General features: G+C 43.8%; 1 protein-coding gene across 4 annotated transcripts in view; it reads right to left on the bottom strand.

Moving 5' to 3' along the window:
- CTNNA2 (catenin alpha 2) overlaps window positions 1-13895 on the bottom strand; it is a 783863-nt gene that overhangs the window by 562762 nt on the left and 207206 nt on the right. For all 4 annotated transcript variants that reach the window (XM_053257021.1, XM_053257022.1, XM_053257024.1 and 1 more), the window contains one exon: window positions 10332-10498. In XM_053257021.1, coding sequence (XP_053112996.1) covers window positions 10332-10498 — 167 coding nt within the window. The remainder of the gene's footprint in view (window positions 1-10331; window positions 10499-13895) is intronic.

Here is a 13895-nt window from a genome sequence, read left to right as displayed (position 1 = left end):
GCTTGTAGTAGGGGATAAGCTCCCTCTCCCAGGACATTTCAGCAGGATACCCCTAAAGCAGGGGTGGGCAAACAATTCACTGTGGCTGGGAATGATGGGAGTTGTAGTTCAACAACAACTGGAAGGCTCTAGAGAGCATGATACAAGTAACTCAAGAATCAAGCTCTTTAAAGTCACAGCATGCTGAGCTTCCCACCACTGCTGAATACACAATCCTGTTATGTGAACCAAAGTAGAGAAGCAACAAGGTTCTCAGGAGGAAGGTTCAGAAGAGAACTGTTACTAAAGCCTGTCTCAAGGGAGAGACAAGCCTCATGAGCCCCCAAATTATGGGATTAAAGTCCAGAACAGAAAGAAAGGGAAATCCCTGGCTGACAAACACTTTAAGAACATAAGAACAGCCCTGCTGGATCAGGCACAAGGCCCATCTAGTGTATCCTGTTTCACACAGTGCCCCACCAGATGCCTCTGGGGAGCCTACAGGCAAGAGGTATGTGCATGCCAAAGCCACCAGACTAGTAGGCATTGATAGACCTGTCCTCCATGAATCTGTCTAAACCCCTTTTAAAGCCATCCAAGCTGGTGGCCATCACCACATCCCATGGCAAAGAATTCCATAGATTAATTTTACACTGTGTGAAAAAGTACTTCCTCTTGTCGGTCCTAAATTTTCCAACCTTCAGTTTCATGGGGTGACCCCTGGTTCTAGTGTTGTGAGAGAGGGAGAAAAATTTATCTCTGTCTTTTTTCTCCACTCCATGCATAATTTTATACACTGATCATGTCTCCCCTTACTCATCTCTTTTCCAGGTAAAGAGCTCCAGATACTGTAGCCTAGCCTAATAAGGAAGGTGCTCCAGGCAACTGATCATTTTGTTTGCCCTCTTCTGCACCTTTTCCAGTTCTACAATAACCTTCTTAAGATATGGTAACCAAAGCTGTACGCAGTACTCCAGATGTGGCCGCACCATAGATTTGTATAAGGGCATTAAAATATTAGCATTTTTGTTTTCAATTCCCCTCCTAATGATTCCTACCATGGAATTAGCTTTTTTTCACAGCTGCAATGCATTCAGACGACACTTTCAATGAGCTGTCCACCACACCCCCAAGATCTCTCTCCTGGTCAGTCACTGACAGCTCAGATCCCATCAGTGTATATGTCAAGTTGGTGGTTTGTGACCCAATGTGGATCACTTTACACTTGCTGACATTGAACCCCATTTGCCATCTTGTCACTCACTCCCCCAGTTTGGAGAGATCTTTTTAGAGTTCCTCACAATCCATTGTGGATTTCACTACCCTAAATAGTTTAGTATCATCTGCAAATTTAGCCACATTGCTGGTCACCCCAACTTCTAGATCATTTATGAACAAGTTAATTAGCACTGGTCCCGGTACCAATCTCTGGGGGACCCCACTTCCTACCTACCTCCATTATGAAAACTGTCCATTTATCCCTACTCTGTTTCCTTTCCTTCAACCAGTTACCGATCCACATATGAATCTGTCCCCTTATTCCATGACTGCTAAGTTTACTCAAGAGCCTTTGGCAGGGAACCATCAAAAGCTTTTTGGAAGTCCAAGTATATTACGTGAACCGGATCACCTTTATCCACATGCCTGTTGACACTCTCAAAAAACTCCAAAAGGTTAGTGAGGCTAGACTTTCCTTTGCAGAAGCCATGCTGATTCTCCCCCAGCAGGGCCTGTTCTTGTATGTGTTCAACTATTTTGTCCTTTATGCTTTCCATCAATTTACCCAGCACTGGAGTTAAGCTGACTGGCCTGTAATTTCCCAGATCCCCCCAGATTCCTTTTTGAAAATTTGAGTCACACTGGCTACTTTCCAGTCTTTTGGTACAGAGCCTGGTTGTAGGGACAAGTTATATATATTTTGCTAGGAGATCGGCAATTTCACATTTGAGTCCCTTCAGAACTCTTGAGTGGATGCCATCTGGCCCTGATGATTTGTTAATTTTTAGCTTTTCAAGACAATTTAGAACATCTTCCCTTGTTATCTCAAATTCACCCAGTTCCTTGGACACTAAACCTGAAAAACTCATGTTCTGGAGCGGGTATATGGTCAGTATCCTCAGCCATGAAGACAGATGCAAAGAACTCATTCAGCTTCTCTGCAATCTCCTTATCCTCTTTAATAATCCCTTTCACATCCTCATCATCTAAGGGTCCAATAGCCTCCCTGACAAGTTTTCTACTTCTGACATATTTAAAGAAGTTTTTGTTAGGAACATAGGAACATAGGAAGCTGCCATATACTGAGTCAGACAACTGGTCTATCTAGCTCAGTATTGTCTTCACAGACTGGCAGTGGCTTCTCCAAGGTTGCAGGCAGGAATCTCTCTCAGCCCTATCTTGGAGAAACCAGGGAGGGAACTTGAAACCTTCTGCTCTTCCCAGAGCGGCTCCATCCCCTGAGGGGAGTATCTTACAGTGCTCACACATCAAGTCTCCCATTCAAATGCAACCAGGGCAGACCCTGCTTAGCTAAGGGGACAAGTCATGCTTGCTACCACAAGACCAGCTCTCCTCTTATTCCCCTTGACACTTCTAGCTATATATTCCTCAAACTCTCTCTTTGCATCCCTTATTGTATCCTTGCATTTATTTTGCCAGAGTTTATTTTCCTTCGTGTTCTCTTCATTTGGGCAGCACTTCCATTTTCTGAAGGAAGTCTTCTTTCCTTTGATAGCTTCCCCAACTCTACTTGTTAGCCATGCTGGCATCCTCCTGAACTTTGTACAGCCAGGAGGCAGATTTCTCTCAGCTGAGCAAAGATTCTCTCTGCCAAGCCCAGCCTCTTAGACTGGTGGCAGCCAGAGACTGCTCAAGCTGAAGGAGCTTTCCTTGTGATTGATCCACAGCTGCCAAAGCAACTAGTCTACCTTTGGGCTGCAAGGGCTCAAAACAAAGATGGGAGAAGCTTGGGGCAGCTTGTCCATCACTAATGAAAGGGGGAGTCAAAGGAACATAAGGAGCTGCCTGCTACTGTCAGACCCATGCCCCAATGTTTTTGGACTTCAACTCCCATAATCCCCAACCAAAGGCCACTGGGGCTGGGAATTATGGGTGTTGAAGTCCAATAACATAAGGGGACCCAACGCTGAGAATCCCTGGTCTACACGGACTGGAGATGCCAGGGAGGGAACATGGAAGCTTCTGCATGCAAATACCCAAGTGCTCTTCCCAGAGCATCCCCATCCCCTAAAGGGAATACCTTACAGTGCTCACACATTTATTTATTTATTTTATTTTATTTATTTATCAAATTTGTATACCACCTCAAACATTCGTGTCTGGGCAGTTAACAATAGCATAAAACAAGTTAAAAACATATACAAAAACTTAAAACAATTTTTTTTAAAATTAAAAGCTGGGAAAGCTTGGGTAAATAGGTGGGTTTTCAAATGCTTTTTAAAAATTGTCAGAGATGGAGCGGATTGTATCTCAGTAGGGAGTGCATTCCACAGTCTCAGGGCAGCAACCGAGAAGGCCCGTCCCTGTGTGGTCACCAGCCAAGCTGGCAACAACTGGAGATGGACCTCTCCAGACGACCTCAGTGGGAGGTGGGGCTCATAATGAAAAAGACGTTCTCTTAAGTGGCAAGGGCCTAAGCCATTTTGGGCTTTATAAGTTATAACTATCACTTTGTATTTTGCTTGGAAGCCTATTTGCAGGCAGTGTAGCTCTTTCAGCAAAAGGGTGATGTGGTCTCTCCAAGATGAGCCAGAGACCAACCTGGCCGCCGCATTCTGTACCAACTGAAGTTTCCCGACTATGTACAAAGGCAGCCCCACATAGAGCACATTGCAGAAGTCAAGTTTGGAGGTTACCAAAATATGTACCACTGTTTTGAGGTCGTTCATCTCAAGAAACGGTCGCAGCTAGCGTATCACCTGAAGCTGATAGAAAGCCCTTCTGGGAAACATGTAGTATCCCATCCAAATGCAAACCAAGATAGTCCCAGCTTAGCAAATACATGCTTGCTACCACAAGACCAGCCCTCCTCCCAGCATCCTCCAAAGACACATTGTAAGTGATTTTGGGAACTCCTCCTTTGACATAGGAACATAGAACACAAGAAGCTGCCTTCTACCGAGTTGGGCCCTTGGTCCACCTAGCTCAGTATTGTCTACACAGACTGGAAGCAGCTTCTCTGGGGTTGTAGGCAGGAGTCTCTCCCAGCCCTATTTTGGAGATGCTGCCAGGGAGAGAACTTGGGGCCTTCTGCATGCACACATGCAATATGAAAACTTCAGAGAGTTCCCAATTCACAATGGCAATGCCTCCTCTGGTGTGACAACTATCACAGCCAAAATGGATTATCTGTCCCGGTCGGTGTTGGTCAACAGAAATAAAATATTGTGCAAGTAATGAGCCCAATTATTTGCTGTTGTGCAGAACATACTTCGGGGACCTCTATATGGAAAGCCTAAGTGTGATATTTGCTGTTTATGGAAAATCAGCAGATTTTCAGAGTCCTCAGGACAAGAGAGATCTCATGGCCCAATGAATCTGAGAAGCAATCCAGACAAATAAATAAAAAATAATTTATCATAACCAAGTGCATTGTACACAGACTTGTATGTATTTATATATTATTTCTTTTTACTATTCTTATTAGAATGCAGAGGGCACCCTTCTGCTAATGCCAGTGTCTGAGCCAATCAATAAATGGAGTGCAAAAACCCATACAACACAAGAAACATTTGTCCCAAATCCATTTTTTCTCCTAACTGAATTCAAATATAACGATTGTTATCATATCCAAGAATTGATGCAAACAGACGGAATGCCAAATTAAAGTCTCAGGTTCTTGAATGTAATCCAGATTTTTTTAAAAAGAGTAAACACATAGCATGAAGGAAAAGATACTGAAATGATTTCTTGGATGAGATATGAAGGTTATAGTGTATGCCAATTCAAGCGTTTCAAAGTCAGCATGTAAAAGAAGTGTGATGGCGGGTGGGGGAAGGACAAAATACTCTCCAACTCTCTGGGTGTTGCCCAGCAGAACGGAGTGCCATGATTTATTTATTTTATTTTACATATTTTTATACCGCCCAAAACTTACATCTCTGGGCAGATATCAGCATTGAAGCAGGCAAGCAAAGGAAGAAAGAGGATTACAGAAAATTCCCAATTCCCAATGGTAAGGCCTCCTCTGGTGTAACAACTACCACAGTAAAAATGGATGAATTCGCAACCAGATTCTAGATGGGGCCTTAGCTTAGTGGTACAGCATCTGCTGTGCATGCAGAAGGCCCCAAGTTCACTCCCTGGCAGCATCTCCAGGCAGGACTGGGAACAAGTCCTGCCTGAAACCTTGGAGAGCCCCTGCCAGTCAGTGAAGACCACACTGAGCTGAACAGAATAAAGGCCTGGCTCCATAAAAGGGAGGAGAGCTGGTCTTGTGCTAGCAAGCATCAATTGTCCCCTTTGCTAAGCAGGGTCTGCCTTGGTTTCCACTTGGATTGGTGACTAAATGTGAGTGCTGTAAGATACTCCCCTGAGGGGAGGGGGCCATAGCTCACTGGAAGAGCAGCGGCATGCATATGTGCAGAAGGTCCAAGGTTCACTCCTTGGCACTTCCAGGGAGAGCTGAGAGAGAATCCTGTCTGAAGCCTTAGAGAGCCACTGCCAGTCAGTGACAATACTGAGCTAGATGGTTCGGCCTTGAAGCTTCCTATGCTCCTAAATTCCTATTCTGCATACTCATTCAACAATTACCTCCTCCAGCATCATCACTTCATGCAAGTGTGTGTGTGTGTGTGTGTGTGTGTGTGTGTGTGTGTGTGCGCGCACACACACACACACACACACACACACTGAAGAGGCTACAAATACACACTGAAAGTTCTGAAAGTCCTCTGTGTCAAGAGATCATCTGAACTGGCCTGGCCTTCATCATGAAGTTAAAACTGCGGGCACGTATTCAAGAGACATCTTGTTTACTATGTACATATTTTATTGGGTAATATGCTGATTTTTGAACAGGGTGGCACTGTGCTCATTACAGCACGGATTGCCACCTTCCCTGCAGGAAAGGATTTGGCATTTTCCATTAAAATACAGGTTCTGGGGGAAATTGAAATATGCCTGGGTGGATTAATTCCAAACTAAAGGTTGCCATGCATTATTGCCTCGGGAACCACATTCTGCAGCAATGTTGAGGGAAGACGGTCAGCAGAGAATGGGGACGGGGGAGGGGGGAGACTTGATCAAGAAGATAAACCAGATTTTAAAACATTCTGCTCAGTCCTGTTTACAGAGCAGATATTCCCTCTGCTCTCGATTAGCAACAGCCAGCTATGGAGAGAGGAATGGGGAAAATCAATCATTACACCAGTTAGTTCCAATTACAAAGCATTTTGTTATGTGCCCCTGCAGGCACAAAGACAGACAGCAACAAACCAGATGCAAACCCACAGCAAATAATTTGCTGCTCTATAATGCCTCTGTGGCGTTCATATACTTTTCCATCTTTGATGATTCATTAAGCACTTGCTGTTTCCAGTTCCAGTCAAAGTTCTGACACAGGCTTTGCCATAGCATCAGAGAGCCCCTCAAAGGACAAGCAAACGGCAGTGTTCTGGGTCTACCACAAGAGGGTGATAGCCTACGCCTTCTGTCTTTTATGGAGCTGTCTGAAAGCCCTTCACAGAGCAAGATGGACACCACAGAGGCACCTGCTACCAGATGGCTCTGGGTTTTTTGTTTTTGTTTTGCTTCATGTTTAATGACAAATAAGCTTCTCTCTTGAAAATAATCCCATTTAAAAGGAAATTCGAACTTAATGCAAACATCTTCATGAACCTCTAACGGCCCATTTTGTCATCCTTACCAGGGCGATCGGAAACATTTTATGCCTTGTATTTGTTGGCTGATCAGAAAGCAGAGAGAACATTCTCGATGGCCAAATTCTGAGGTGCAGTTTGCATAATAAGATGTAACTTCTCTAACAAGTAGGAGAAGGCAGAAAGTGGATCCGTTACATTATAATGTGGTATACGTATTAAATGTATTGTTGTTATACTGGTTATAGACCAAATGAAATACCTAAGCTAACCTTATGAACTCCTAAAACCACTTTCCATCCTACAGACAGAAACCATCTTTCACGTATCACCATACAGCGTAACCATCCACTGCAAAGGGGTGCAAGTTTCCATCCCCCAGGCCTCAGTAATGAAGGGAGGGGTGTTTCTCAACGGCTAGTTCTTCCTCCCCTTTTGAGTCAGCATTCCTTGGCCACCTCTGAAGTACAGGCCTGGCCCATCAGCTGCCTGGCCCATCTCCTCCTCAGCCTCCACACACATCCCCCATCCATCCTGGGTTCTTGCAAGAGCTTCTTGCAAGATGTCTCTCACCTTTCAGGGACAAAGGAAGCTGCCATATCCTGAGTCAGACCATTGGTCCTTCTAGCTCAGTATTGTCTACACACAGACTGGGAGCGGCTTCTGCGAGGTTGCAGGCCAGAGTCTCTCTCGGCCCTATCTTGGAGATGCCAGGAGGAGAACTCAGAACCTTCTGCATGCCAGCATACAGGTGCTCTTCACAGAGCGGCTCCATCCTCAAAGGGGACTATCTTGCAGTCTCACACGTGTGATTTCCCATCCAAATGCAGACCAGGGTGGACCCTGCTTAGCCAAGGGGATCATTCATGCTTGCTGCCTCATGACCAGCTCTCCTCCCAACCTCTCGTCTTTCTCAGCTGCAGCTTAGCTTTTTGTCCTGACAACCCTGCACACCCTGCTAGACATCCACCGAGACTGGAGCATGACTTCCGGATTCCCCAGAAGCATTCCCCCGTTTGCTGAGTGGGCAGCCAGGTTGGGGGCTGCTGCCAGGGAAGGGGCCACAGTGGAGCCTTCGGGGGTTGTGTCTGCTTCTGCAAAGTGGGCATACTTGGGGGCTGCGATCCCTGACACACGTGTCCATATGACACGGTGAGATCATGAAGGCCAGGTTTCATACTGATCCACCTGGGTAAGCTCTTACTCCTGTTTTAGTTCTAGTAACAACCCAATGTCTACAACTGGCTCAGAGTTAGTACTCTAATTATAAATATGTGTTACTCTATTTACCAATTTATTTATTTTTAAAAATGAAGACAGTTCCTACGGTCATCATTCAAATGCTGGGCGTGTCCCCATTTTTCAATCATATATTAGGGGGCAAACCAAGGTAGGAGATGGGAAGTTTGACTGTCAGTCAAGTCCCAGCTGGGTAGGACAATTTCCCCACCAGCCTTGTTCAGAAGCTGCAGAAGGAATCTGTGTATGGCACACTCGTTCTACACGGCTGGAGCTTGACTAATAATCAAGCTCCCCGCCTCTGACCTTGTTTTTACCTAACACACAATCGAAAATCTGGAGTGCCCCCAGCTCCTGAATTACTGCAGGAGGCTTCTCCTGCCCAAATGACGATTCCTCGTGGAGAACACTGGCCTACATATTAATCTTTTGGTGCATGTTGGGGGCAGTAGGGCAGGGCAGAGATGAGAATGAAGAAGGAGCAGACTGAAACAGAAGAAACACTGAAGAGAAGAAGCAGTTTCTACTGTAGATACCAGTCAGCGGATATGTGCAGGCCACTTATGGATGCAAATAGAGAAGACCACATTTGAGAATCATTGGAAAAATCCCTTCTCCGAGTAAAAAAAGAAAAAGAGTGGAAAATATATGCAGGGTGACAATTAGACGCAAAGCCTGGTCTTAAGGCTGAAGCTACATTATATAGTTGGGTTGTATCTGAACTACATCTTTTGTGAATAGAACACTGCTCAATTAGCACAAAAGGTGGGGCTATTTTCACTGATCTTCACGTTCCTTCACCCCATGCCCCATCCAGAGGGTCCCCCAAGTTCAGGATCTGGATTTCTGATCCCTGTTGTTGGGGCAAAAAAGCACCTTTTAAAATGATGTCTTTCATATATAGCAACAAGGGGGCGGGTGTTGTTGGCATCTCCTTTGTGTTTCCTTTTAGACTGTCCCTTTGGGACAGACATCCCTGCTCTGATGCCATTTGCTAAGGAAACCATGTTGAAAGGTTTCTTCCATGTTGAAAACCAAACCATTCCATTTGCTATGGAAACCATGTTGAAAAGCTTCTTCCACGTTGAAAATCAAACTTCTGTTGAAAAGCACTACAGTGCATAAGAATTCTTAATAATAATGTTCAAGGATACAGACAAGAGGTGACTGGCAAAAATTGCCCCCTTTTTGAGCAAACAGAAGTCCCTTTCACTCATGGAACAATCAGGATGAACCTTTATTTAGGAAGCATCTAAACTTGTGTTTTGGGCGGTATATAAATATGTTAAATAAATAAACACTGCATGGAAAATTGTGCTTTAAATCAATTACTTCAATTGGCCTTACCCCCTGCCAGCTATATCTAAACCACTCCCCCCACCATTAAAATATAGACTTTTGGTCATTGCATGTATTTTTAATGTGAAATCGATATATGTTGTCATGAGATGATAACACACCAGACCACCAGAAAGCAACTCAATCTGGATTTTCCAGTGTGTTGTGCTACCAGCATGTGACAATGCACATGGATGTATGCGTCAATTCACAACAGCGCTAGGGGTCTTCACAAGCAGATACATATTTAAAAATGGAATTAGGTACAATGTGTGCATACATAAAAATCCATGCAAAGTATGAACCATTAGTTGATTACAACCTTTAGGAGCATCAACAGTAGATCCTTGGGGAATGCCTTGTACTGTCAGCTACAGCGTGTGTGTGTGCGCGCACATGCGTATGTGTGACCAAGGGACCGAACCCTTCCAAATGGACTCACATTTTCTCTACTCTGCCACAAACCCCTTGGTAGGGGTGAACAGAGGCACAAAGGATCCAGCTGCTGTTTGTGCAACCACTGAGCTCACACTTCCATAACACACAATTAACACCCTCTTGGATGCACCAACCCCACAACAACCAAGCCCTGAGGAATGGTCTAAAAGACCAGGTTTTGTTTGCTTTTCCCTCTCAGAAGAAGTGAGACAGATTAGAAGTGAGTTCAGATCTGAGGAAGGAAGAATGGTGGGGTCAGGTGGCTTTGGGATCAAGATTTCCCCAAAATATTTTTGTTTTAAAGTCAGATTCCGTGTTAATATACAAGCAAAATTAGTAACAAAGCTAGTGACACTTGGTGGTTCTTTTCTTATTATTATATTTATTGGTGGTTCTTCTCTTATTATATTCTTCCCATTATATTATTTATCTCTTATTATATCTTATTGTTCCCTTATTATACACACACACACTTTTAATGATTTTAAGAAGTCTTACAATTTTTAGGTGCGACAAAAGTCTCATGACATCTGCCATGTCAGCCAAGATGAGCAAGCGGGTGACAGCAGAAAGCAGAGCTCGGGCTGCCCGTACCATGGTACCTCGTTTGACAGAAGAGCAGGGATCATCGGCAAACTCTGACGAAGCAATTCTCATTGTTTCACCTAAACAAGCAAAAACAAACAAAGACAGCAGCGGGTTAGATACCCCAGTCAGTAATTCTAGCAGCATCTAAGTAGTATTAGAGAATGTCCATGTAGGGATAAATGAATGACCTCCCTCATCCCTCTCTTGTTCCCAGGCCTCATAACACTCTCTTGCTGTAACGCTGGAAAAAAGGGCTTTCTGTTTGTGTGGCATCTTGACTTTTGCTGTTTTGCCCCCACCTGCACCTTTAAAGGATGGGAAACTGACTTTTCGGATTTCTCTGAAATAATGGTCATTGTCGATGTGACCTGCCCGCCCAGACAAGCTCACTCCCCTCCTCCGTAGTGCAAGAGTGAGGAAAGATGACTCAAAGCAGCTTAAGCTGGCTTGACTTTCATTGACAACTGAGCTTCTTCTGCAGTATTAATGGCCCACTGATCATGAATCCTGCAGTTAAAAATTCAGCAAAGAAAGCATAATATTTTCTAAAAGATCCCCAGTCAATCCGTTTGCTTAATTCCATGAGAAATCTTGACTCTACCAAGAGCATGTTTCATGGAAAACTGCTCGGTGATACTGGGAGAGCTGTCCCAGAAGAGCTATCAGAATTATCTGATGTATTCCCTGTATCACTCTCTGCACACCTGACTGGACTCCTGCCCCCCCCCCATTTTTGCCAGCAGATTGCTTGCAAAATGAGAGGCAGTATGCTTCCTCTCTTTCTTCCTCCTCCCCCTCTCATGGGCTTTACCACGAGGTTCTCTCTTTATTTCACTCAGTTTCTCTTGCAAAATGTGTCCACATTTAAGCCCTCTTGGGTGGAGCTTGTACACTGTCTAGTTAGTCCTCTGCATGCCTCCTACCTGCCTCTTTTCTCACTGCTGGAAGCTGAAATGCGCCAGTGCACATTTGTCCTTGGCTGACATACCACACAATGTTCCACCACTTGAAATGGAGCATTTGCATGGTTGCATTTGCACAGTTGCACTTGTGTAAATGCATTTGCACAGTTGCTCTTTGTGTAAATGCAAGAATTGTGAAAACACAGTTGCACGATAGGAGGCCACTGGAAACTGTGTGCAATTCTTGCATTTCTGCAATGAGTGCTCTTGTGCAACGTTGCAAACGCCACATTACAAGGCTGATGAAGCACTGTGGCTGGTAATGATGGGAGTTGTAGTTCAAAAACAGCTGGAGAGGCAAGGCGGCCTACCCCAATGTAGGTAGCAGCCAACATCCAAACTAACAAAGCACTTGTGTTAACGTTGAGCATGCTACAGGAAAGAGACTCCTTTTCATCAGTCCCCTTCCCTTCTCTTTGAAGCAGGCTGTGGCTCCAGAAAACATATTCCCGAGGGCAAGATCTGAACCCCCTGCCCACCTCATGCCCCTATTGGGCCAACACAGCATCACTCCACCAGCACTTCGTCAGTCTGGATGTCGATCAGTGTTATCATATTAGTACTAAACTGAAGAATTATCATTGCTCCAGTACAAAGATTATTTGTACATTTAGGGATGGAAAATCCACATCTAACATTCTGAATACCAAGAACATTGCCTAATACTTCCTTGCTTTAATAAGTGTATAGAGTACTTTATTTGGTTTCAAGGGGTTAGTCTCTTAAATATTCTAATGCAATAAAATTATAAGCCCACAAAAAAACCCTTTCACATCTTCAGAATTTAAAGGAGGCTGTTTGTGTTCACTTCTTTCCTTTCTGTGCCAGCATAAAAATTGAGTAACAAACTGAGTAACTAACTGAGCAAAGAGACACCTTTTTAAGTGGTGATTCTCTTATATTTAGCAGAGGGAGAGCAACTGGTCCTATCCAGCCCCAGCACAGCATCCCTCCAGTGGCTGTTGCTGGTGTCTACATTATGTTTATTTTTAGATTGTGAGCCCTTTGGGGACAGGAGACCATCTTATTTATGTATTATTTATTTTTATATGTAAACTGCTTTGAGAACTTTATTTGAAGAACAGTATATAAATATCCATAGTGGTAGTAGGAGTAGAAACCTTATCCTTTTTGCTGTAATCCAACCTTATTTCTGTAGTTTTCATAGGCAATAGAAGTATATTTAGATAAAATACTGTACAGACAGAAATACAAATAGCCCTTAGGAAAGACTCTGGCATTTGAAACTCAAAACTGCATCCAAGACTTCCTTCCCTTGGTGCTTCATTTCTAAGACTAATTATCATTATTATAATTTCTATAGCCAGGAGTATAATTTGAATCAACCCATAAGGAGTCCAAAATGTTATTTCTCTCAATGTCTCCATTTTGGTGAACATACTTTTTTTAAAAAGTGAATTCATCATATCTCCAAACACACAATTCTTAACTGAACTGGATAAAAGTTGTTGGCTTTGTTGTCTTATATCCACAAACTAGCTCTTCCTGGGGGTGGGTGGGGAGCGGTAGTGACTGCTAGCAGCGTCTATTAAATATTAAATCTGATGAAACATTAACTGGCAATTAAGCAGTAGGAAAATATTCTGAATATAGGAGAACGGTAGTATTTATATAAGCACACACATATCTCATACTTGTCTCCAAAGAAAAGCTGGTGGAACTCCAATTGCCAGAGCAGGGCCCAGACTAGAACTGTCCTAAAATTTGTAATTTTCATCTTTTGGCTAAATAGGAAAGAGGTTGAAAGGGGGAGGGGGAGTCAGAGGTTTTTCTTAAACTTTGACACCCTGGTTGAAACAGCATGCTGCCATTTTCCTTGTCTCAACACTTCTGAGGAGAGCACTCGCAACCACTATGTTTGCAGTGCGATTCCATGACAAATTAAATTATTATTATTATTATTTTGATTTCTATACTGCCCTTCCAAAAATAGCTCAGGGCGGTTTACACAGAGAAATAATAAATAAATAAATAAGATGGCTCCCTGTCCCCAAAGGGCTCACATTCTAAAACGAAACATCAGATAGACACCAGCAACAGTCACTGGAGCTACTGTGCTGGGGGTGGATAGGGCCAGTTACTCCCCCCCTGCTAAATAAAGAGAATCACCACGGTAAAAGGTGCCTCTTTGCCCAGTTAGCAGGGGTTGCGCCCAATTGGTCCATGCCTGCCACATCCATTACTACAGCCACCTCTGTCCCCAGGTTTGTCAGCCTCTTCAGCACTGTCTCAGCAAACACGAGGCAATATTGTGACATGGAAACATCATGACAGCAGTGACAAGCCACAGTAAATCCAGAGAGAAGCAAATCTATAAAAAGATTAGAATGTTTTTCAAAAGTCTCCGTGATCTTCAAATGCTCACTTTCCCAAAAAAGGGTATAGATTTCAATGCCAAATTTAGATCTAACCAACTTAATCTGGAAATCTCTAACATTGGGACCTGCCTTCTACCAAGTCAGACCTTTGGTCCATCCAGCTAAGTATTGTC

The sequence above is a fragment of the Hemicordylus capensis genome, chromosome 5, assembly GCF_027244095.1.
Source record: "Hemicordylus capensis ecotype Gifberg chromosome 5, rHemCap1.1.pri, whole genome shotgun sequence".
Taxonomy (NCBI): Eukaryota; Metazoa; Chordata; class Lepidosauria; order Squamata; family Cordylidae; genus Hemicordylus; species Hemicordylus capensis.
This window is presented reverse-complemented; position numbering and strand designations above follow the sequence as displayed.